The sequence below is a fragment of the Jaculus jaculus genome, chromosome 6 (genome assembly GCF_020740685.1).
Source record: "Jaculus jaculus isolate mJacJac1 chromosome 6, mJacJac1.mat.Y.cur, whole genome shotgun sequence".
Lineage (NCBI taxonomy): Eukaryota > Metazoa > Chordata > Mammalia > Rodentia > Dipodidae > Jaculus > Jaculus jaculus.
In genome coordinates this window covers 913,877-939,026 of record NC_059107.1, presented here as the reverse complement: position 1 = coordinate 939,026, position 25,150 = coordinate 913,877, and the positions used below count along the sequence as shown (strand labels likewise).

General features: G+C 39.9%; 1 protein-coding gene across 2 annotated transcripts in view; it reads left to right on the top strand.

The window, feature by feature from the left end:
• Rnf130 (ring finger protein 130) overlaps nucleotides 1-25,150 on the top strand; it is a 143,198-nt gene that overhangs the window by 104,962 nt on the left and 13,086 nt on the right. Inside the window, exons 7-9 of one of the 2 annotated variants that reach the window (XM_004666610.3) lie at nucleotides 1,815-2,019; nucleotides 7,150-7,243; nucleotides 14,803-14,991. In XM_004666610.3, coding sequence (XP_004666667.2) covers nucleotides 1,815-2,019; nucleotides 7,150-7,243; nucleotides 14,803-14,818 — 315 coding nt within the window. In that variant the 3' untranslated portion in view covers nucleotides 14,819-14,991. Of the gene's footprint in view, nucleotides 1-1,814; nucleotides 2,020-7,149; nucleotides 7,244-14,802; nucleotides 14,992-25,150 lie in introns of those variants that run through there. The other variant, XM_045152154.1, reaches the window with a different exon arrangement.

Below are 25,150 nucleotides of genomic sequence, written 5' to 3'. Positions count from 1 at the left end.
GTAACAGTAGCATGATTTCCCTGTCACAAGAGTTAGATATGTCCTGAAAGCCAGTCATAGTTGTATGCAACTAAGGTCCTAGCTACCTAAAGGTGAGACAGGATGATCACTTGAGCCCACAAATTCAAGACCAGTCTAGAGTAACAGTGAGATCCCACCTCAAGAAAAGTTATCTCCCAGTACTGCCAAGTGGGGACATTCCTGACTTAACATAATGTTTCCTGGCCTATAACAAGCACTTGGAATATATTACTTTACTCTCTGTTGTTGCTAAAAATTTATCCATTTAAAATGAAAATTCTTCTAAAATGTATTCTAGCGGTCATAATTTTGTGTTATTTATTTATTTAAGAGAAAGAGGCCACAAGAGAGAGAATGGGAATGCCAGGGACTCTAGCCACTACAAATGAACTCCACACGCATGCACCACCTTGTACATCTGGCTTTATGTGAGCACTGAGAAATCAAACCCAGGTCCTTAGGCTTTGCAGGCAAGTACCTTAACCACTGAGCCATCTCTCCAGCCCAGCAGTCATGATTCTTTAAACATATCATTATAAGCATCAGCTATAATGATGTGCCATAGTTTTTGTTTTGTTTTACAATATTTATTGTTTACTTATTTGAGGGGGAACAAGGCAGGTAGAGAGAGAGAGGGCATGTCAGGGCCTCTGTCCACTACAAACAAACCCTAGGCACTGCATTACATGTGCATCTGACTTTATGTGGGTACTGGGAATTGAACCCAGGCCATCAGGCTTTGCAAGCAAGTGCCTTAGCCACTGAGCCATCTCTCCAGCCCCCATGCCCACTTTTAAATTGATAGACTTTGACCCCACATTGCTGCATACTTCTTCAAGATTGAATGCTAAAGTTTTGACACAGGGTGTTTTCTTCCATTTAAAGATCTTTTTAATTTCAATCTGCTCTTGGTTGTATGATTTATGTTTAAAAGTTAGAAGAGGACTAGAGAAATGGCTCAGCGGTTAAATTCCCTTGCTTGCAAAGCCTGATGGCCTGGATTTGATCCCCCAGTACTCAAATAAAGCCAGATACACAAAGTGGCACATGCATCTGGAGTTCGTTTATAGTAGCAGGAGGCCCTATCATGCCCAAACTCTCTGTCTGCCTCTCTCTCTCACACACATAAAAATATTCTTTAAGCCGGGCGTGATGGCGCACGCCTTTAATCCCAGCACTCAGGAGGCAGAGGTAAGAGGATCACCGTGAGTTCAAGGCCACCCTGAGACTACAGAGTTAATTCCAGGTCAGCCTGGACCAGAGTGAGACCCTATCTCGAAAAACCAAAAAAAAAAAAATATATATATATATATATATATATATATTCTTTAAAAGTAGAAGATATTTTTAAACTGAATACTAGATAATTAGAACATTTCAAAGATGTTATAAGATTAAAAGTTGTCCTTTTTTTTTACCTGCTATCCCTCAACAATAACATTTGACATTAACCAAAATCATGTAGGTTCTTCTGTAAGTCAAATGCCTGTCAGCTTTATAATAGTGAGAATGACTCCCACTGTCTGTGACTATATCCACAAAAGGTGGTCCTTTCTTTACAGAGATGCAGTGGTCAGTTTTCTAAGTTCTGATACAGATTTTGCTTTTCCTTTCTACCATTTTTTTTGGGGGGGGGTGAGATCAACTGATCCTTTAGAGAAAACCTGTTAGGTGAGAGCAGAAAGGTAGATGGGAAATGAAATGATGTGGGAAAAAACTCAACGAAGTCCTTGAAATAAATGTCAAAACATTTAGCATGTTATATACCTCTTGTTCTTATAAATATTTTGCAGCCAAATCTACCATGTACTGATAATGTAGCATTTGATATGGAAAGGCTTACCAGAACCCAAGCAGTTAACCGAAGATCAGCTCTAGGTGACCTTGCCAGCGACAATTCCCTTGGTCTTGAGCCACTGCGAATTTCGGGGATTTCACCTCTTCCTCAGGATGGAGAACTCACTCCCAGAACAGGAGAAATCAACATTGCAGTAACAAGTAAGTGAGAACGTTTGCCTAAAGCCTGGGCAGCTGCCTGTGTTGGGCTTGTGGCGACTGTCAGTTGAAACCAGCCGGTCCAGCAACTTTACAATGGAGAAGGTGGTGTGTACTTGATGAAAACAGATGTTTAAAATAATGAAACTACTGTGAGGATTTTGTGTGTTAGACAATAGTAGCTATGGCCTCAGGTGATGATGAAGGGAACAGAGAGGCCTGTCTTCTTGCTATTTCTTAAGCCTCATCCTGTAATCTTTGCATTGCAAATAGGTGTTTTAAAGGGAAAGTTTGGAATGTGCTGTCGGCTGCTGGCAGCAGTGCTGATATATTGTGTAGCTGAGCACTGATGCCCTGGGTCTCTTGGGCTTCAAGCAACTTAGTGAAAAACAAGTCTAGAATTTGAACTTAAAAATGCAGAGCTTCACAATTGAGATGATCTGTCAAAGCTGATGTCCACTTTATGTAAGTTTGATATCCTGACACTTAACTGTTTATTTGTACATGACTTAAAAACAATCCAGATCCACCAAGACTGGTTATAAATGCCTTGAGTGTTAAATTGGTAATAAGCAGAAAAGAAATGTACAGAACTTTTCGAGGGTAGTGTCTCTATATACAGTGTGAGTGGGCTGCTGGTGTGTGTGTGTGTGGAAACTGTAGATTTTTCACCCTGCAACAAGCAAGCTCTTTTCTCCGATTCCATTCTTTCTGTATGTACAGTTTCCATCTAACAACCTTCCATCCACCTCTCATCTCCACTCTGGTACTGCCTTTTCTGATTTATGCTATTGCTTGCCCTGAGCTTCAAGGCCTACAGCTAATGGGACTTTGCTTACCACTGAGAGTCAATAAACTGGGGAAAATAGTTTTGTAGAATAGTTTGCTCTTTATATATAAAAACATGTGGCTTGTTTTATTTAATGTATGGCTTTTAAGCAATCACAGTTGGTGATTAGATAATCGTTACCCAAGCTTTATCTTAGCAGTCTTCTGAACCCTAAAAATTTCCATTCAGTTAAAAGTAAACTATTCTTTGATATAGTTTGGCTGGTCTCTTACCATTTCCCAGTGTTTTTTTTTTTTTTTAGCAACATTTCATGGTTTTTCTACTTTGACATTTAGATTTTATGGTCTAGGTTTTTAAATTTTTGGTCTAATACTAATAAAGGAGATGATTATTTATTGAATTTTTATAAGTTCTTTATGGATCAGACATTTATTGAGCACCTACTACTACATTAAGCACATATCTTGTTGCATTTTATGTGGAAATGTCTTCAAAATCTTGTTTTTGTTGATTAAAAATAATCATTACTTCATATACTAAATAAACACCTTTTAACAGAATTTATACATACTGCCAGTGAATAAAATTCATGTGATTACACTAGCTCAAGCTTCCTGTGTTATCCCTTCCAGAGCCCTGAAGCCTACAAGCAGCTTCAGTCCATTCACGCAGCAGCCACTGTATACAAGGCAGTGTACTAAGTAAGCAGTGGGAGGACAGAGGTGCCCAGGGCCCAGCTGAGGAGGACTACTTCTGAAGTACTCTTAGGCCCACCAAGTATTACTCTGATGGTATTCACTTCTCTTTGGTTACAGACTTTTATAAGTAAAATCACACATGACACAAATATAATATGTGTTCAGGATTTAGAGGTACAGAAATATTGATGTTCTAAGTCTGTTTATCATGTACAAAATTTTGTAAGGAGCTGGGCAAGGAGTAGCTCAGTGGAAGGGCACACACTGTAAGAATCTGGGAGGGAGGGTTAGCTCAGTGGAAGGACACATGCTGCAAGGTCCTCAGTTCTATCTTGGTACTGTAAAAAAGGGGGTGGGGGCTCTAAGAAGATGGGCATTGTGGCATTTCTATAATCCCAGGACTTGGGGAGTGAAGGCAGGAGGATTAAAGGTTGAAGACCAGCCTCAGCTACTAAGCAAGACCCTGGGTCAAAACAAAAGGAAGGAGGGGCTGGAGAGATTGCTTAGTAGTAAGCATTTGCCTGTGAAGCCTAAGGACTCCGGTTTGAGGCTCGATTCCCCAGAACCTACGTTAACCAGATGCACAAGGGGGCGCACGTGTCTGGAGCTTGTTTGCAGTGGCTGGAGGCCCTGGCACGCCCATATTCTCTCTCTCTCTCTCTCTCTCTCTCTCTCTCTTTCTCTCTCTCTCTCTGTCACTTTCAAATAAATAAAGAAAAATAAACAAAAAAAAAATTTTAATTAAAAAAAAAAGGAAGGGGGAAAAAAAGCTATGTTAAGCTCCTGCTGTTGTTAACTATTTTTTAAGTACTGGGATTAATTTGTCCTAACTTAAATATTATATAGATTAAAATGGTTGATTTTACATGAATTCTTGAATGTTCATTTTGACTTAAATAAAAAGGTTAACCTACTAGTGACATGTGTAATCCCAGAAACAGTGGCTGCACTGTTATTTAGAAAGAGTTTGCTAAACATTGTAATAATAGAGATTAACAAGGCCAGCAAAGATAAGCTCATAGAACAAGCTCAACACCTGGAATCCTGAAGAACTCTTCTTAGCCTTTTTAAAAGTTACCTCCTCTTAAAAGCTAATGGAGCTGTAATAACCTTTTCTGGAAAATGTATACACATTCAATTTTTCATGCAATTTTAGGCAACATGAAACCTAGAATAAGTAAAACCGTATGGGGGATATGGCTTAGCAGTTAAAGACACTATCTTGCAAGGCTCACCAGCCTGGGTTCAATTCCCTAGCCACCTTTACAATGTGCACATGTTCACACACACACACACACACACACACACACACACACACACACAAATAAATAACATAAATAAGCTTTTAAAATAGAAATATCAATGTTATCTGTATGAAAATATCACATGAAACCCAGTATTTTATTCACTAACTAGAAGAACTTAAAAAAAAATTCTCTACACAACTATTACATATAAACATTTGGAATTCTAGGTATAAATAAAGTCTGTCTTTATTATTAATATAGAAGGAGGGCTGGAGAGATGGCTTAGCAGTTAAACGCTTGCCAGTGAAGCCTAAGGACCCCGGTTCGAGGCTCGGTTCCCCAGGTCCCACGTTAGCCAGATGCACAAGGGGGCGCACGCGTCTGGAGTTCGTTTGCAGAGGCTGGAAGCCCTGGCACGCCCATTCTCTCTCTCTCCCTCTATCTGTCCTTCTCTCTGTGTCTGTCACTCTCAAATAAATAAATAAATAAATAAATAAATAAATAAATAAATTTAAAAAAAAATAGAAGGAATTTTGTTAGTATTATTTTATAATGAGCCCTATCTAATGTATACTCCTGGGAATATTTTTATCACAGAAATATTTTTATAACTTTTGTTTTATCTTATTTTATTTGAGAAATTAAAAAAAGAGGCAAATAGGGGGAGAGAGAGAATGGATGCACTAGGGTCTTCAGCCACTGCAATCAAACTCCAGACACATGTGCCACCTTATGCATCTAGTTTATGTGGGTCCAGGGGAATCAAACCTGGGTCCTTTGGCTTTGTAGGCAAATGCCTTAACCACTAAGCCATCTATCTGGTCCACCCTTTAATTTATAGTTAAAAGTCTTGGGCTGGCCGAGTATGGTGGTGCACGCCTTTAATCCCAGCACTCAGAAAGCAGAGGTAGGAGGATCACCAAGAGTTCGAGGCCACCCTGAGGCTACATAGTGAATTCCAGGTCAGCCTGAGCCAGAGTGAAACCCTACCTCGAAAAAAAAAAGAAAAAGTCTGGGCTGGAGAGATGGCTGTGTGGGTAAAGTGCTTACCACCCAATCCAGAGTACCTGAGTTCCATCCCCAGACCTTATATTAAGATGGAGCCGGGTACGGTGGCGCACGCCTTTAATCCCAGCACTTGGGAGGCAGAGGTAAGAGGATTGCCACGAGTTCGAGGCCATCCTGAGACTCCATAGTGAATTCCAGGTCAGCCTAGGCTAGAGTAAAACCCTACCTCGAAAAAAAAAAAAAAAATGATGGAAGCCATGGTGGGTTTCTGTAATCCCACCATGCTGATGTGAATGGCGGCATGGGAGGCAGACAGGAGAATTTCGTAGAAGCTCAAGGTGAGCCCAGCAGAAATTATAGGTTGAGAATCCAGCATGAGAAACTCTGCCTCAAATGTCAACAGGCAAGGACCAGCCCAAAAGTTGTCCTCTGACCTACACACACACACCATAGCATATGTGCACCCACATCCAGAAATAAATACATAAATCTTTAAAATGTATTTTAGATTCTAAAAACTATAAAAATCTTTAGCAAGTTAAATGGTTCTCAAGTCATTTGTGGTTCCCAGTAAATTCTGTGTCTTGAGTGTCAGCATAATAATATAGGCTCTTTACTTAAGGGAAATAGTAACTGATTTTCTGGTTGGGACAAAACACACAGATAAAATACTTTAAAGGTCTGAACATGAAGCTCAGTGGGACACTGCCTACTATGCACCGAGCCTTGGATTTAATCTTAGAGAAAAAAAGAGATTGATCCCCTCCTACTTCTCTACAGAGACAGAAAAACCAGTGTTACTCAGCAGAGGGGCATGAACCCATAATCCTGTTTTCTTGACACAGTCATCTGGTGTCCTTTTAATGTTAATATTCTAAATAAACCCACATGTCATGGATGCCATAGAGGAGCGATTTGCAGACTGGAGTACCCACAAGACTTCAGAGCCATTCACTACTCTATGTTCCTGAGTCATTATCTAAGACTGAGTATAAGAACCATGCAGAAATGACAAAAAGAATTTGAAAAATGGTTATAAGTATGTTTCTCAACTTGTTTAATTTAAGAATAAAAATAATCTATGTTCTTGTGCAATTTATCTATTTTTCCCATACACTTTCCAGTGGCCACACTCCTCACACACCACAGGACCTAAACTGGAAATGGTTGAGCCATGCTTTCCTTTCTCCTTGCAGCTTTTACCAGTACTTCCACTAACCTTCTCTAGTTAGTAGCTCTCTGGCAAACCTCCTCCTGCTTCACTTCCTTGAGCCAGTCTTGGCTTACACCTCCGTTGACGACTGCTTCGTTGCATTTGAGGGAAGTGTTGACATCGATTTGACCTAACCCTTCTCCCCAGAGTGATTTCCTCCCTTTCCTTTGTCAACAGAAGAATGGTTTATTATTGCCAGTTTTGGCCTCCTCAGTGCTCTCACACTCTGCTACATGATCATCAGAGCCACAGCTAGCTTGAATGCTAATGAGTAAGTAGCAAATTGTTTTTTGGATTGCATGTGCCAGATGATCCCAAGAAAACTTGTAACTTTCATGAAGGTAGCAAGGATTTGCTTTCCACCTGTTTCCTCTGATTCCAGTAAGATCACAGCTAACAATTTATTTCATGAATGTATATTTTCAGTTACATAGAATGGGAATTTACCTTATCCAATAAGAATAGCTCACATGAGAAAAAAAAATCTAGCCACAAACTAGACTAGATCTACAGTGTAATACAAATGCCAAACACACCAGTACAGTCTTAATATGTGAAAGAATATCAGTATCATCAATAGGAATAGCCCCACTTTATGTGGTTTCATCAGACATTATCTAGTGTCTTACTCAACTTTTGGGAAGACACTGACACCCTTGCATATGGTTGGATGGGGTCGTGGATATTTAGTTTGCAGAAACAAAACAGCTAGAATCTACTGTTTCAAAGTATTACAAAAGACTTCCTGGAGGTGGGGAAAGTCAGCATAAGTAATGATGACTCCAAGGGCAGAATGAGGGCCAGTGTAGGCTTCTGAAAGGCAAGTTTTACCTCAATAAAGGAAAGAACAGGATCGCTGGGCGTGGTGGCGCACGTCTTTAATCCCAGCACTCGGGAGGCAGAGGTAGGAGGATCACCGTGAGTTCAAGGCCACCCTGAGAGTACATAGTTAATTCCAGGTCAGCCTGGACCAGGGTGAGACCCTACCTCGAAAAACCAAAAAAAAAAAAAAAAAAAAAGGAAAGAACATGAGTCAGGTTTCTTAATGATATGATTTGCCATCGGAAGTGCAGAGAGCTAGGAATGCAGGCAAAAGCTGTGTTATTTGTCAGGGTTGCTATAGGTAAGATTTTTTTTTCAGGGGATGAAAAATTGGGTTAAATAACTATAATGGTCCATTTGGGTGCAATTATTTTCCAAAAGTAGCTTTTTGTGGTAACAAGATATATGAAGGATTATCCTGCTGGGCATGGTGGCACATGCCTTTAATCCCAGTACTTGAGAGGCTGAGTTAGGAGGGTCACTGAATTCAAGGCTAGCCAGAGACTATAACAGTGAATTCTAGGTCAACTTGGGCTCTACCTCGAGAGGAAAAAAAATGGTTATTCATTTATTCATTTTTATTTGTCTTAAATTTTCATCTATTAGACATCCCTGTCTTTCCCTCAGTATTCAAGAAAATTAGAGAAGGAAGCAACTCTCAGACAGTGTCCAATTTGAGCCTAAATTAGTATGCTTCATGTATTCTTCCCATATTCAGTTATGCCCTGTCAGTCTAAGTGATTAATAATAACCAAACAATATTATGCAGTTGATTGAATATTGCCCATCTGTTGAAAACCTCCACTTCCCATGACATGATTTCGTAAACTTTAACCTGAATTGTTGATAGGTGTTTGCAGAAAATACATTTTGGCATCCCTGACCTCTTACATACTTGGAGGAGATCAGGATAGATTGACATCCCTTTGTCTTCTGATGAAGAGTCTTCCTCACCCTCCAGCTGCTTCACTTGACACTGCCTAATGCCCTGCAGGCCCTTTGGCAGAACTCAGTGTCTTGCTCTACGTTTAGACACACCTACATGTCACTCAGTCAGCTCCTACATTTTTCATTTGTGAAACCTGGGCAGAAAAATGAATCTGAAGCTTATTTATATCATCAAAATGAATATGTATTAGTAAGACCATATCATAGGGTTGTGAAGAAACAGTGTGAAATGTGCTTTAGCACGGTGCCTGCTATATAAGTGCTCAATAAATGTTAGCCAAACTAATTCTGCTGAGAATCCATAAAAGTTCTATGAAGATGGCCATCTGCCTTTATTGCACTTGGCAAATGTCTTATGTGAAATTAGACACAAAACTATAGGAGGTCTGTGAGGGCCTCAGTTCAGAATACCATAATTATTTGCCCTGTAACTATCTTTTGCTTACTCTCAGGTTACTCCATAAGTAAATTCTTAAGACTTTCACTAACAGTGATAGCTATTATAAGTGAAAGTGACACTCTGGGCACTGAGAAGAAATTGGTAAGCAATTTAATGGTCATCTGATTGTCACTCAGAATCTCCCAGATGCCAGTTTATACATCAAATATTGTGGAGAGTGCTTAGTAGGCATGCTACTGTTAGAAATCGAAGTACCTTGAGCATCATCATTTCTGTTCCATGCATAAATGCCTGCATGACTCAGAATCTAAGTCATGGATCTTTAGTCCATCCCTTCTCCCATTAGCCTTTGTGGAGGGTGGATTGCAATTGTTCATTTGGCTGTGACTTTGTTGCCTTCAAAACCATTCTGAAGGGCAGTATCCATGATCGCATTTAGAGAAAAAAATGGAATGAGAGAGAGAGAGAGTGTGTGTGTGTGTATGCGTGCACACATCTGTACACACATGTGGATGCATGAAAATATTAGAGGTAATTTATCTTATGTTAGATTGGGGAAGGGGATTTTTTTCTCTTTAATTTGGGCTTTTATATGATTTTCATTTTTGTTTAACACTAAGTATAACTTGTTTTTTGTTGTTGTTGTTTGAGGCAGGGTCTCACTCTGTAGCCCAGGTTGGCCTCAAACTCGTAGCAATCCTCCTACCTCAGCCTCTTGAGTACGAATGAATGCTGGGGTTAAAGATGTGAACCAGTAATCCAGGTGAATTAACTTAATTGTTTAAAGGCCACTTTTATTGTGAGAGATAATAGAAAAGGTAATAGTCACTCATACCCAATGTCTCAAAAAGGCTGATGAAAAAGTCCTATATGAGAGTCTTGTTTTAGCAAATTTGTAATTCTTCATTTATTAATGTCAGAATCTGTCTTCTCTTTTTTGCCTTTATCTGTCAACAAACTTAAAGCCAAAATAACATCCTTTTTCACTTTAATCCCATTGGTTTAACCTCACCCATTTGTAAAATAATCTTATACAAATTATAGAAGACCTTTGACATTTTAGTGACAATATGAAAACTAGTAGCTTCACTTCACATCTGCCTACTAAAGTAGCTTACTTTAGGCAGTACTGCTAGTCACATATACTGCAATTTCAGTAGACCCCTAAATCAATGTATATATATACACACCTATTAAAGTAGTTTACTCTCTTGTCAGTATTTCCAGTCACTACCCTTGCATACTGCAATTTCAGCAGACCCTGGTGCATATATTCACCCATGAAATGCTGCAGGCAGGCTGAGCAGCTGTAAGGGCAGCCATGTGGAACCCGGGCAGATTCAGACCTCCCCTGCACCAGGGAGCAGCCCCAACAGTAAAACATTCCATCCTGCCCTTACTCACAGAACCATTTCCAGAGCTTGACACAATTGGCTAAATCAGAAACCCATTTATTTGGACTCACTGCCCTTCTGTTGGAAGAAGTGATATTTGTTTAAATACTCTACTATGACTAATTGTGCCCCCAAAAATTTGACACTGCAAACAAACGTGAATAATAACCATGATGATGATGAAAGAAGCAAATAAGTATGAGGTAAATGTGCTGTGCATTGTTTCCCATCCTGAAAGTCTTGGTGCATAGGAAAGCAAAGTTATTGAAATCCATTTCTTGTGGGAGATGTTTTGTTCTGTTTGCTCAGATAGACCTTATGAAACCCAAATATCTGCCAGCATATATTTATATCATTCTATCTTTCCCTCAGTGGGAGAAAGATAAATATTTTCATGATAGTTTTTATTTGAGTAACAAATACGTATGTGGATGCTATGGGGGAAATTTTGAAGCTGAGTAGGAAGTTAGCCTAGGTATCTTCTAGGTCCTTTTTCTATTTTTTAAATTCTTATTCTTAAAAATCATGTTTGGGGCTAAGAGGATGGCTTGGTGAGTAAAGTGCTGGCCATGCAACCATGAGGATCTGAATTCAGATCCCCACTACCCACAGAATGCTAGGCATGGTGGCATGTACCTGTAATCACAGTGCTGGCCAGGTGGAGACAGAGAATCTTTGGGGCTCACTAACTAGCTAGTCTAGCTGAACTGGTGAGCTCTAGGTTTAACAAGAGACCCTTTCTCAAATAGTAAGCTAGAGAGCAATTGAGGAAGTACCTGAGATCCACCTCTGGCCTCCATAGTCACACACACACACACACACACACACACACACACACACACACACACCAAATAAATAAATAAATAAATCCTAAGATTGCAACAGAGAAGTATAGCCCAGATACTTGGGATTTTCAAATGAGTCTGAGCAGGATGGAATAAATATGATGTGGTTAATGTAATGAAGTAAGTGGAACAAATGTTCATGTAGAGTAAGCTAAGATTTAAAGCCCTTACTTCTAGACATTTTTAGCAGGTAGATGGGCCCTAGTGTCCCCACCAGTAGTTCTGGTGAGCTGTCCAGGTGCAGTTTTAGACACTTATCCACCAGATGGAAACAATTGATATGTTCATTTTACTCTGTACTAAAGATTTCTGAATTACTATGGTTAGGACTCTTCTTGCTTTTTGGCTTGTGCTACTGCAGTCAGCTGGTTAGGGCTCTTTTTGAGAGGAACATTGAGAGATTAGCAGAGTATCAATATGAAATGTTCTGAAAATGGAACCCTTTGACGTCTCAGGAATGCTTTCCATAGACAAGAGGGAAAAGAGGCTAGAGAGACCGCTCCGTTGGTAAAGCACTTGCTGTTCAAGTAAGGACTGGAATTTTTATCACCATACCTACATAGATGCTGAGTGGGCATAGTTGCCACCTGTAATCCCAGCATGTAAAAGCAGAGACAGGGAATCCCCAGGGCAAACTGGCAAGATCAACTCGCTGAATTGATGAGTTCTGGGCTTAAGTGAGAGACCTTACCTAAGTAAAATAGAAAGCAATAAAGAAAGACACCCATGTCAACCTCTGACCTCCACATACACACACATACACACACACACACACACACACACACACACACACACGCCTATTTGCATGCACACATACATAAACATACCCTATAAAAAATGAGGGAAGATAGGGTATGTGAGAAGTCTTTTCAGGCATTCTAAAGAGAGGAACTGCTGTTGACTTAAGTGCTTACCAAGTTCTTATTCCTGTACTGGGAGTTGCCTTATGTTATACTCAACAATTGTCTCATATTGTCTAGCCATTGCAAAAAATAAGGTAGTACTTGCTCTATAGTTCTAGAGTTCTAACACCTAACAGTAAAGTAGATTTAATACAGAAATTGAACTTCCTACAAGGTAGAGTTGATGAGCTGACCATCTATGATGTGGAAAACTTTGAAAGCTAGAGAACTTGCCAGCACCTGTATGCTCACACAGAAGTGACAAGGCTAGTCCTGTGTGAGGCAGCCCACCTAGAAACTGTCTTCCTAGAAGGCCAGAATCTTCAATTTCAAAAACAGTCTTTTTCAGACTTTTATCATCTTCCATAGCAAGATATTTATTCTGCTTCGTGACCCAGTACTCCTACTTACATAACTAAAACAGACATTTTACAAATGTTCCCCTTACTGCATGCAATATTCTCTAATGTCACCTATCCTAAACTTTGTTGGTTTTGTTCATGCTGTTCATGAATATTTAGGTTGAAAAGAAGATTTATGTTAATATATTGTATCCTGCAGGTTGAGAAACACTGGTCTATTTTTTTTTTTTAATTTTTAGCTTTCAGCCCAATACTCTTGCTTAGACTAGCATCCATGTTGTTGGATTTTTTATTTTACTGAGAATCTTCCTTGCAATTCCAGTAAAAATTTAAAGTTACCCCTGAGATGTATTGTTGGACACTGGGTCTTCTCCCTTCTCTTAGTATAATTAATTTTTCTAGCCACTGTGAGCATGAGACACTGAGGCGCAGAGGGATTAATTCCTGCAAGACACTGTAGGAGGCAGTACCGTGCAGTTCAGACCAGTGTGCTTCTGCATCAACTCATTTCTGTACACATCCCGACTTGAGGGCTGTTGAGGGCTCCAATAATATTTCTGAAGAAGAAAATGTACTTTCCAAAACAATGATTGAGGAAAAGACTATTAAAGGCAACCGTTTTGGTGAAAACTTCTCTATTGTCTTGGCTGTGGTCATTTTCTTGCCATCAGAAGCAAGGAAAGTTAGGGCTGTATTAGTTCATCATTTCTTAAAAGGATAGCAGAGCAAAATAAAGAAGCTCATTTAGCCAGGCGTGGTGGCACACACCTTTAATCCCAGCACTCGGGAGGCAGAGGTAGGAGGATCACCGTGAGTTCGAGGCCACCCTGAAACTACATAGTGCATTCCAGGTCAGCCTGGGCTAGAGTGAGACCCTACCTCAAAACACCAAAAAAAAAAAAAAAGAAAAAAAAAGAAGCTTATTTACCCTTTACAAGTTCTATCATAATACCCTTCTTATCTGACAAAATAGTATGTAGTAAATATCGTATCTTCAATCTGAACTATAATAAATAATAAAACAGGATTTTATGTAAAGTTACAAACATCATTCATACAAGAGCCTTTTCAAAAGAAGCCAGATACTTTCCTTTCATTTTGATCTCATTTCCCTGGAGCTCAGGAAGCTCCAGCCTCAGAGGGTGGATCAACAGAGGCCTGGCCTTCACCTGCAGAAGTCTGAAATGAAGGAAGCAAGAGAAGAGAGGGAGGGGCACAGGGCGTGAGGGAGCTGAAGAAAAGGTTTCATGCAGGGAATGACTTAGAAACCTCACAGGGAGAAATCAGGGAACAAAGTGAGGAAAAAACAGAGCGGGTTCAGGGAGTTGTGTGGTTTGATAACTTTTTTCTTAGAAACAGTAAAAAAGATAATTGCTGGTGGCTAAGAAGTTGACATGGTAGAGAATAGAGGCAAAAAAGAGTTACAAGTAAAAATAAGGAGTTGAAGGAAGAAATCAAGAGTTGTGGGGAGGAGAGGAAGTGAATGTATAGATGCTAGAGATGTTGTATGACAACCAAAGATGGAGTAACTAGAATAAGTCTGGTACTCGGAAAGGAGTTAAGCGATGAGCACTAGACATAGTTTGGAAACAGTGGAAATGAGCCATCTTGAGAGAGTAAGCTGCAGTACAAAGGGCCAGAAAGCAAGGGTGGCCCATAGATGCTTCAAAGCAGGCAGCATCAGGACACTTCAGAAGACTTCAGACACTTCTTAGCACTTACTGTAGAGATGCTGACACACACTTATTGCACCCAAAATCTAGGTACTCCTGGAACAAAGCCATACATCCCTGGACATCTGTGAACTACCATTCTTACTTCCAAGTCACCAGTGAAATTCCTGAGTGGTAAAAGAGGGCATAACTTAATGAAAGCAGCTACAGATTCCAGCACACTGAGCATTTGGCACATACCTTTAAGCCAGGAGACCTTGTAAATTGTGTGAGAGCTGTCCCTGTATGTTAAACAAGATACTATCAGCAGTACTTGCTGCTGGTTTCAGGCAAACACTAGAGTCTTACTGGCCTTGTGAAAGGGATTGGGAAACAGCTGGGGACAGTCCTGGGTCACTCTTTACTTAGGATTACTTATCATTTTAAGACATTGACATCTACCCTTTAATTAATTAATGACCTCTTTTTTCCTTTTCCTCAACAGGATAGAATGGTTCTGAAGAAGACGACACTGCTTTTTGACTGATAGCCTTGGAGGAAAAAGAAACTATTTTTGTGCATCATTACCAATCATGCCACACAAGCGTTTATTTTTAGTACATTTTATTTTTTCATAAAAGTGCTAATGCCAAAGCTTTGTATTAAAATAAATAAATAAAATAAGAAGACTGTGCTACTGAGTATTATTCACCGACCTGTGTTTCAAAGGCTAATTTAGATGCGACACACAGAGCATACTCATGACTCCCATGAAAGACCAGTGACACTGTGAGCTCTAATGTGGCCAGATAGGAACAAGAGAGTGAAGACATCCTGTGTTATCGCACTCCCTCAGGGAATCAGCTGCATTATTCCATGTACTCTCTTCAAGAATACTATTCACTCTGGTAACTTCTTCCTTTGTAGTTGATCTACCTTCACCAATAACCCAGCTCCTCCTCCTAGCAGCAAAGACTTCCAAGTGTGTGGCCCCCCACCATCATCACCCTATCTAATAGAGTGCTCTGCATGTAGTAAGTGCTCAATAAATATTTGTGCGATGAAGGGAAAAGTGTAAGGGCTTCCAAAATATACAGTGAATAGTAATTAATTCTCTCCAAGATACTTTTTACTTAATTTGTATTCATTTTTGAAAAAGCAAATTAGGGCTGGAGAGATGGCTTAGTGGTTAAGTGCTTGCCTGTGAAGCCTGAGGACCCTGGTTCGAGGCTCGATTCTCCAGGACCCACGTTAGCCCGATGCACAAGGGGGCGCATGCATCTGGAGTTCGGTTTGCAGTGGCTGGAGGCCCTGGCATGCCCACTCTCTCTCTCTATCTCCCTCTTTCTCTCTCTCTCTCTCTCTCTCTCTGTCGCTCTCAAATAAGTAAAAATAAACAAAAAAAATTTAAAAAAAAAGAAAAAATTAAACCCAAAAGAGGTGGATGAGAGCAGTTTATATATGTAAATAAAATACTTTGAAGCCGGGTGTGGTGGCGCACACCTTTAGTCCCAGCACTCGGGAGGCAGAGGTAGGAGGATTGCTGTGAGTTTGAGGCCACCCTGAGAATTCAGAGTGAATTCCAAGTCAGCCTGGGTTAGAGTGAGACCCTACCTCAAAAAACAAAAACAAAACAAAAAAAAAATTGCTTTATATATGGGGAGAGGTTAAATATTTTGTCATATTGCATGCTTGAAGGATGATCAATGTCTGTAAACTTTGGAACAATAAATTCTCTACCTTCTATCTCAGCATCACTGAAGTAAGAACACGTTGACAGCATCTTTCCAAGGTCCTGCACCACCACAGCTGTCTTAACTCCAGAACATTTTCATCACCATATTAACAGTAACTACTCATTCCTGCCACCCCTGGAAACCATAAATCTACTGTGTTATGTATTACCTATTCTGAGCATTTCATATTCAATAATACAATATGTATCCTTTTATATCTGGCTTCTCTTAAGGTGTTCAAGGTTCATCCATGATGTATTATGTATCAATACTTCATTGCTGTAGGAATATGATTTATTTTTGTATATTTATCTCTCTCTTTTTCTTTTTTTTTTTTTTTGTTTTGTTTTGTTTTGTTTTTCAAAGTAGGGTCTCGCTGTAGCCCAGGCTGACCTGGAATTCACTATGTAGTCTTAGGATGGCCTTGAACTCACGGCAATCCTCCTACCTCTGCCTCCTGAGGTCTAGAGGTCTAGGATTAAAGGCATGTGCCTTCATGCCCAGCAACATAAATCTTTTATCTTACAACTTTGCTAAACTTAAATCTTTTCTTCGGTGGATTCTTTAGGGGTTTCTGTGCATGTGATCATTCTTGTTCATCCTTTACTATTTGAATGTGGTTTTATTTTCCTGTTTGTCCCTGGCTAAAACCTCAGTTAGTACATTGTTGAATAGAAATGATATGAACAAGCATTCATGTTTGTTGTGATCTTGGTGATAGAGAGGAGCTTTCAGTCTAGCAGCAGTGATTTGAACTTAGCTGTAGATTAGTCATCCTTTATCAAGTTGAGAAAGTCATTTTCTATTCCTAGCTTAATGTTTTTATTCAAGGTGTTCTGGATTTTATCAAATGCTTTTTCTATGTCTATTACAATGATCTTGTGTGCTTATGTTCTTTAATTTGTCAACATAATATACTGATTTTTTTCCTCTGGTTTTTGGAGTCAGGATATAAGTAGGTAGCCAAGGATGACCTCAAACTCACAATCTTCCCAAATGCTGTAATTACAGCATTCATTGCCAACCCCAGCTATTTCCTCCTATTATGATGGTCTTGTGTAGGTAGTGTCAGGCACTATAAGGTCATGGATGTCCAGGCCATTTTGTGTCTGGAGGAGCACATTGTAAGGAATCCTACCCTTCCTCTGGCTCTTACGTTCTTTCTGCCACCTCTTCCACAATGGACCCTGAGCCTTGGAAGGTGTGATAGAGATATTTCAGTGCTGAGCACTCCTCTATTACTTTTTCTCAGCACCATGGTACCTCTCTTCAGCAATTTTCTACTGCCATATGCCACCACAACCAGCTATACTGCTTTTTCATGTTTAACCAACCTTGAATTGCTGGATAAATCCCACTTAGACATGGTATGTGACTCTTTTATACACCAGGTATAGTTGGGTATATTTTGTTCAATTCCCCAGGGCCCATGTAAGCCAGATGCACAAGGTGGCGCATGCATCTGGAGTTTGTTTGCAGTGGCTTGAGGCCCTGGTACACCCATTCCCTTTCTATCTGCGTCTCTCTCTCCCACACATGAGCAAATAAATAAATACAAATAAAAATACAGGCTGAGCAGTCCAGCAGTAGCCTGAAAGTTCAAAGAACCTGGCAACTGTTCAATACACAGGCTGAGTGCAGGCTGGAGAGCCCAATAGCTGCCTGTTTACCAGATTGGATGCAAGCTAGGAAGTCAAAGAACCAGGCAGCCACTCAATCCGTGAGGCTGGATACAGGCTGCAGTATCACAGGACCTGGTAGCCACTCAGTCCATGAGTATAAATGAACAGCAGAAGCATGTACCAGTGAGTAACACTGAGCTGGACAAAAGAAGAAAAGCTCTGGTGTCTCCTGAAGCATCCTTCTATGCAATCCCCCAGCAGAAGAGTTGCCCACTCTGGCAGAAGGACTTACTACCTCAGTTAATCTTGCCCAGAAATACCCTGACAGACATGCCTAAGAGGTGTGTTTCACTCCATTCCTAGTCTGGTCAGGTTGTCAACAGAACTTAATTCTCAAAATTCTATCCCTTGTCAATTTGACACCAGGCTACATGTCTGTATGTCATGCTTAATGTCCAAATAAAGACAATAACATGACGTAATTCCATCTAACAAGATATAACTATGCCATATACACCAGAAATGTATCTCTACTATCCAGTAATTTAAATATAGGTTTAACAATACTTCTAAGCCTGATCATCCTGCCTCCACTTCTTCAGCAATTTTTACAATTATTTTATTTTATATTTTTTATTGACAACTTCCATAATTGTAAACAACATCCCATGGTAATTCCCTCCCTCCCCCACTTTTCCCTTTGAAACTCTACTCTCTATCATATCCCCTCCCCCTCTCAATCAGTCTCTCTTTTATTTTGATGTCATGATCTTTTCCTCCTATTATGATGGTCTTGTGTAGGTAGTGTCAGGCACTGTGATGTCATGGATATCCAGGTCATTTTGTGTCTGGAGGAGCATGTTGTAAGGAGTCCTACCCTTCCTTTGATTCTTACATTCTGTCGCCTCTTCCGCAATGGACCCTGAGCCTTGGAAGGTGTGACAGAGATATTTCCGTGCTGAACACTCCTCTGTCACTTCTTATCAGCACCATGGTGCCTTCTCTTCAGCAATTTTCTACTGCCATGTGCCACCACAACCAACATTAACTACTGATTTTCTGCAGCAATTAGCTTTTCATTGCTGAGACAGAACACCCAACCAGGATCACCTTATGGAAGAAAAGGGTTTATTTCAGCATGTAGTTGGTAGGAGATGTTTCACCATGGCATTCAAGGCATATCATGTACAGACAGTTGGGGCATTACATCTTGTCACTTCAATAGGAAGGAAGCAGCAGTAAGTAGTGAGCTGCCTCTGGCAAGGGGTCTGAACTATTAAATCCCAAGGCCTGATCCTACTGATACACACACTGCAAAGCTGCACCATCCAAAGGCTCCACCAGGTGGTGATCAAGTTTAAGGCTTAACCATGAACACATGAGGCCATGGGGGACATCACATCCAAACCACCACATTCTACCTCTGGCCCCATAGACTCATGGCCACTCATAGTACAAAGTATATTCAGTCTAATTTTAAAAGTCCCCATGGTCTTTACCAGTCCCAACACTGTCCAGAAGTCCAAAGTTTCATCTGAAATCCAAAGCAATACCTTAACTGTGAGCCTTGTAAAATCAACATACAAGTTCCAACACATAAAGGCACAAAGTAAATATTCCTACTCCAAAGGGGAGTGATGACATAGCAAGGAAAGATTGGACCAATGCCAGCAGGGAAAACAAATTCTGAAGCTTCATGTCTGACACCCAGGATTTGTGATGAAATCCTCTGGGCTCCAAAATGCTTAGACAACTCTTTCACTTCAACTGTGCTGCTTGCTTCCTGACAGACTCCACCCTGAGCCAGCAGCTCTCCTTGATGGCTGACCATAGTCTTGGCATCTCCAACATCCTGGGGTCTCCACTGCAATTCAGTTTTGGTTTTTTTTTGTTTTGTTTTTTTTTTTTTTTTTGGCTTTTCATTTATTTATTTATTTATTTAAATTTTTATTAACATTTTCCATGATTATAAAATATATCCCATGGTAATTCCCTCCCTCCCCACCCCCACACTTTCCCATTTGAAATTCCATTCTCCATCATATTACCTCCCCATTAAATTGTAATTACATATATACAGTATCAACCTATTAAGTATCCTCCTCCCTTCCTTTCTCTATCCCAATTCAGTCTTTTTTATTTCAGTTTACATTTTTTTTTCTTTTTCTTTTTTTTTAATTTCAGTTTACAATAGGGAAGTTTTATCATGGCAGGGAAAGCAAGGCACAAGCAGACAACCACAGCATCACATCTTGTCTGTTAGCAGGAAGAAAGCAGCAAGAGTGAGCTCCCTGTGGCAAGCAGAGCTGGACTATAAAATCCTGAGGCCTGTTCACAGGGACACCTCCTCTAGCAAGATTCCACCAGTTTGGGATTAAGTATAAGGCTTAATCCCAAACGCATGAGGATATGAGGGATATTTTATATTCAAACCACCACATCTGACTGTGGTGTTCTTGTAATTCTAGTCTTATACAATGAATGGTGAAGTGTTTTCTCTTGAACATAAGAAAGATTTTAAGGATTAATGTTAACTTTTTATATGTCTGGGGGCCATGTAGAACTGAGTTTTTTGTTCAGAGTTGTAGGTTGTTTTCTTCTCAAGGCTGACTTGAAGTATGTAGGAGTTTTCTTGAACTAGAGTATTTCTATGAACTCAAGCTCCACTGACCCTCCTACCTCAGTGTTACAGGTGCACATTACCACCCTTGACGTTTTCAATGTTTGCAGTCATAGATTTTCCTACAAGTCCTGTACCACCTAACCATATGGCAGTTTTTTAATCTATTCACATCTAGCTGTTCTCTATAATTTCTTTGACCTCTTGGTTGTTTAGGAGTTATATTGGTTAAGTCCTACATACTGGTGATTTTCCAAAATTTCCTTCTGTTATAAACTTTCAGTTTTATCTCACATTCATTCCAAATTCATTCATTGGTTGGAGAATATGCTTTGTATTATTTCAGTCATGTTAAATTAAAGCTTCTTTAATAACCTAACATCTCATCTATCCTAGATGATGTTCAAAGTACAATTGAGAAGGTGATATATTCTGCTATTATTGGGTAGAGTATTTTATATGAGTCCACTAGATCTGGCTATTTAATAGTGTTGTTCAAATCCCCTTGCTTTATTTTCAGTCTACTTGTTTACCATTGTAGAAAGTGGGTGTTGACATCTTTAACTGCTAAAACTGTCATTCTCCCTTCCCTTCTGTTAGTTTTGCATCATGTATTTAAGGGCTGTCTTACTAAGTGTATATGGAATTGGAGAATTTTGACTAAGCATCAGAGGTTATTTGTTATATTTCTGTCCACTGAGGTCCACTGGCTCAGTACTGTCCCCAGGTGATGTCAACCATTTCAAAAGACTATAAAAGCTGGGTGTGGTGACACATGCCTTTAATCCCAGCACTTGGAGGGCAGAGGTAGGAGGATCGCTGTGAGTTCAAGGCCACCCTGAGACTACATAGTGATTTCCAGGTCAGCCCAAGCTAGAGTAAGACCCTAGCTCAGAAAAACCAAAAAAAGAAGAAAAAAAAAGACTACATAGAAATCTCCATATGACCTCAATCTAGAGATGACTTTGTCAAGTTGCTGCCTTCCTCAGTACAGTTGACTTTTCTTCTGGAAATATTTTCATGAATTAGTAGTATAGTTCCTTACCAGTCTAGTTTGATTCCAGTGCAAATGAAAGAAAGTAGTTCTATTTTTACTTTCATTCTCATTTATGTTGTGCAACTTTCTTTCAAAAATAGTTATCAGGTGATATAGGTCTTTAAATGACATTGTTTCGATTTCTACTGCTTTAATGTACTTTCGTTTTCTTTACATATTTTAAGTCTTAGCATTAAACATTTAAAATATAATGTTGATGCTTTTCAAGCCAGGTGCATAATTTTTGCAAGAACTAAGAGATGAAATGGGTAAATTAGTAGAATGGGACTGTCAATCTTGGGTAAGTATGTCATCAGTAATTGAAATACAAACCTATTATTTTATGATTTTGAAAATTAAACTAGCATCATTTTCATGTTCTAATTAATCATGATCTAAGTAAACATAAAAGTGGTGCTGTGTGTATGTTGCACATGCATATGCGAACTTTAAATGTGGATTTTTGTTCTTTGACCCTGAAACGGAATTAGCATCAAACTGTAATTATTTATTTTTATTTTATTTTACTTACTTGCAAGGATAGATGGGTGGATGTGGGTTCACCAGAACCTCTTGCCACCACAAACAAATGCCTGACATTTGCACCACTTTCTGCTTCTGGCTTATGTTTGGTGGCTTGGGAATTGAATCTAAGTAGGCAGGTTTTACAAACAAGTATCTTTAACTACTGAGCCATCTTTCTAGCCAACTGAATTGTTTATTTCTTAATAAGCATAATATGAATAGAAATGATTTATAAATTGAATAATTGTTTGCTTTTTGTTTGTTTTTCAAAGTAGTATCATTCTAGCCCAGGCTGACCTGGAATTCGTTATGTAGTCTCAGGCCAGCCTCAAACTCACAGCAATTCTCTCCCTTCTGAGTGCTGGGATTAAAGGCATGTGCTACCACACCTGGCTAGTTTACTTTTTTAAGGCTTTTGTTTGTTTTTTTTGTTTGTTTGTTTGTTTTTTAGGTAGAGTCTCACAGTAGTTCAGGCTAACCGAAAACTCATCCTGTCTTCCAGGCTAGCTTCAAACTCAGAACAATCCGACCTCAACCTCCTGAATTGCTGGAATTGTAGGCATAAGCCACTACCATATCCAGCTTTTTTTTCCTTTTTACTATTTAAAAAACTAGAATGTGACCAAAATTTAGGCTCGAACAGATAGAATATTTTATTTTTAAACACTTCTTGGGAATGCTTTTTTTCAATGCATAAAGTATGCATTTGGTGTTTTTTTTTTTTTACCAAATTTTATTTCAGGAATACTTTATTTCATTTCAAAGAAGACTTGGTGTTACATAGGCCAAAAGTTGATAAGAGCCTAGTCTACAGAGCTTGTGCTGGAAGCAGTTCAACACCTGGGATCTAAGGCACCTGTAGCCACTAAGCCTGATTGAACTAAGTCTCATCCCTTTGGCCAGATTAGTTAGAACCTGGGACTTTAAAGAGCCAAGGAGAAATGCTAGAGGTTCCTTAACTTTGTACCTTCTAAACTGTTTGGTTATACTTGTACTAAATTCCTTATCAAGATAAGAGTAAAACTTAATAGCAGCAAAAAGGATAAAAATGAAGGATCTGTGAAATAGAAATGGGAGCACTCCTCCACCCCATCTCTGCTGGGCACTTACGGTTGAGTGAGTATAAATGCAGTGCAGCCTGACTTCGGTGTGAACATTCTTTTATCTTAGGTGTAGGAGGGCATGTAGGGTAGGGAAACAGCTTGCCATGGCATGTGTGGTATTCAGTTCCTGGCAAGGCTGGGAACTGTAAACTGTGGTTAAAAAAAAAAATTGATGGCACATACCTTTAATCCCAGTACTTGGAAAGCAGAGGTAGGAAGATCACCATTAGTTTGAGGCCACTCTGAGACTACATAGTAAATTCCAGATCTGCCGGAGCTAGAGTGAGACCCTACCTCCAAAAACAAAACAACAACAACAAAAAAAGTTGCATTTCCACTGTCACTCCTGAGTCCTCTAACATAATGTCTCCTTTATGTTGTTTTTAATCTGCATATTAGAATGAATCAAAGAGCACGTATGAGTCTAGGCCTGGCCCTTACCTAACATGTTAAGTCATTTAACTTCTTCCAGGCTGTTTTCCCGTCTGTGGAATAAAAGTTGCTGCGACAGCAATGTAGAGCTGGGAGAATTAGAAAATTGTGAAAGTGCCTGCCATGCAGTGCAGCTCAGTGATATTTGTTTTGCCTTATTTCTTTTCTTATAAAAAGATGGACTGGTCTTGCAAGGTCTTAGTAGCACTGATTAAAGAAAAGCCTTGCTTGGGTTGTATTCAGCCCAAGAAAGGCCCTGAACTGTGAGATTCTTACTACTGTATTCTAGGAAATGCTGGGGGCATTGCTGTTTCTAACTCTCCCTAAAGTTCATGTGGTGCACTTGAGGGGACTGAGCTGAGCTCACAATCATGAAAGAGCAAGAGGTCCTGCTCTGTCAGGGAGGATATGCCCTGCCAATACCAAGGACTGAGGAAGGCTCAGCCTCACCACTCTATTTCATGTGAGGAAAGCGTTATGTGAAAATTCTAGTCATTGGTCATTTTCCACAGGTTTGGCAACCAATAAGCCTAAGGCACACAAACTAAAAACAAAAATGGGGCTGAAGCCGGGTGTGGTGGTACACACTTTTAATCCCAGCACTTGGGAGGCAGGGGTAAGAGATTGCTGTGAGTTTGAGGCCACCCTGAGACTACATAGTGAATTCCAGGCCAGCCTGAACTAGAGTGAGACCCTACTTCGGAAAATCAAAAAAGTAAAAAAATGGGGGCGGGGGAGGCTGGAGAGATGGCTTAGCAGTTAAGGCACTTGCCTATAAAGTCTAAGGACCCACATTTGATTCCCCAGTACCCACATAAACCAGATGAACAAGGGTCACATGCATCTGGAGCTCATCTGAAGCTGGAGGCCCTGGTGTGCCCTTTCTCTCCATCTGCCCCTCTCCCTCTCCCTCTCTCTCTCTCTCTCTCTCTCTCTCTCTCTCTCTGCCTCTCCCCCCCCATCTCTATCTCAAATAAATAAATAAATAATTTTTAAAAATAAAAGCAAAAAAGCTTTGCCACTTGTGAACAAATACATTCACCTGACCTGGAAGTGGGCACTATAGTTAGGGTGGAAATTCTACTGAGAAAAATGAGACCTGGTAGCAAGTCTGAGCACCACTTCCAGGTCTAGATACCAGTAGTACCCTATAGACTCACTCAAAGGTGAATCTGTGAAGTGAAGCAGAGTTGAGTATTTAACTTCACTAAGAAGACACAGACTTGAGTCGGGCGTGGTGGCACACGCCTTTAATCCCAGCACTTGAGAGGCAGAGGTAGGAGGATCACCATGAATTCAAGGCCACCCTGAGACTCCATAGTGAATTCCAGGTCAGCCTGGGCTAGAGTGAGACCCTACCTCAAAAAAAAAAAAAAAAGAAGAAGACACAGACTAGATTTGTAAATTATACTGTGAAATTCTAAGAAAACAATGAGGTACCATAGTGAAGGTAATTCTTAAAATTTGTCAAACCAGTGAGTTATTTGGTAAGTCTGTTGCAAATATCACTGAGACTAAAAACTTGTCTGCCTTCACCAATACATTTTTTAATTTCATAAAAACAAGTGATAGACACCAAGCATGGTGGCACATGCCCATAGTACCAGCACTCCAGGGACAGAGGAAAGAGGATCTCTGTAAGTTTGAGGCCAGCCTAGGACTGCAGAGTGAGTTCCAGGTTAGACTGGGCTAGACTAAGACCCTGTATTAAAAAAAAAAAAAAAAGAATTAATCCCAGCACTCGGGAGGCAGAGGTAGGAGGCTCTCCGTGAGTTTGAG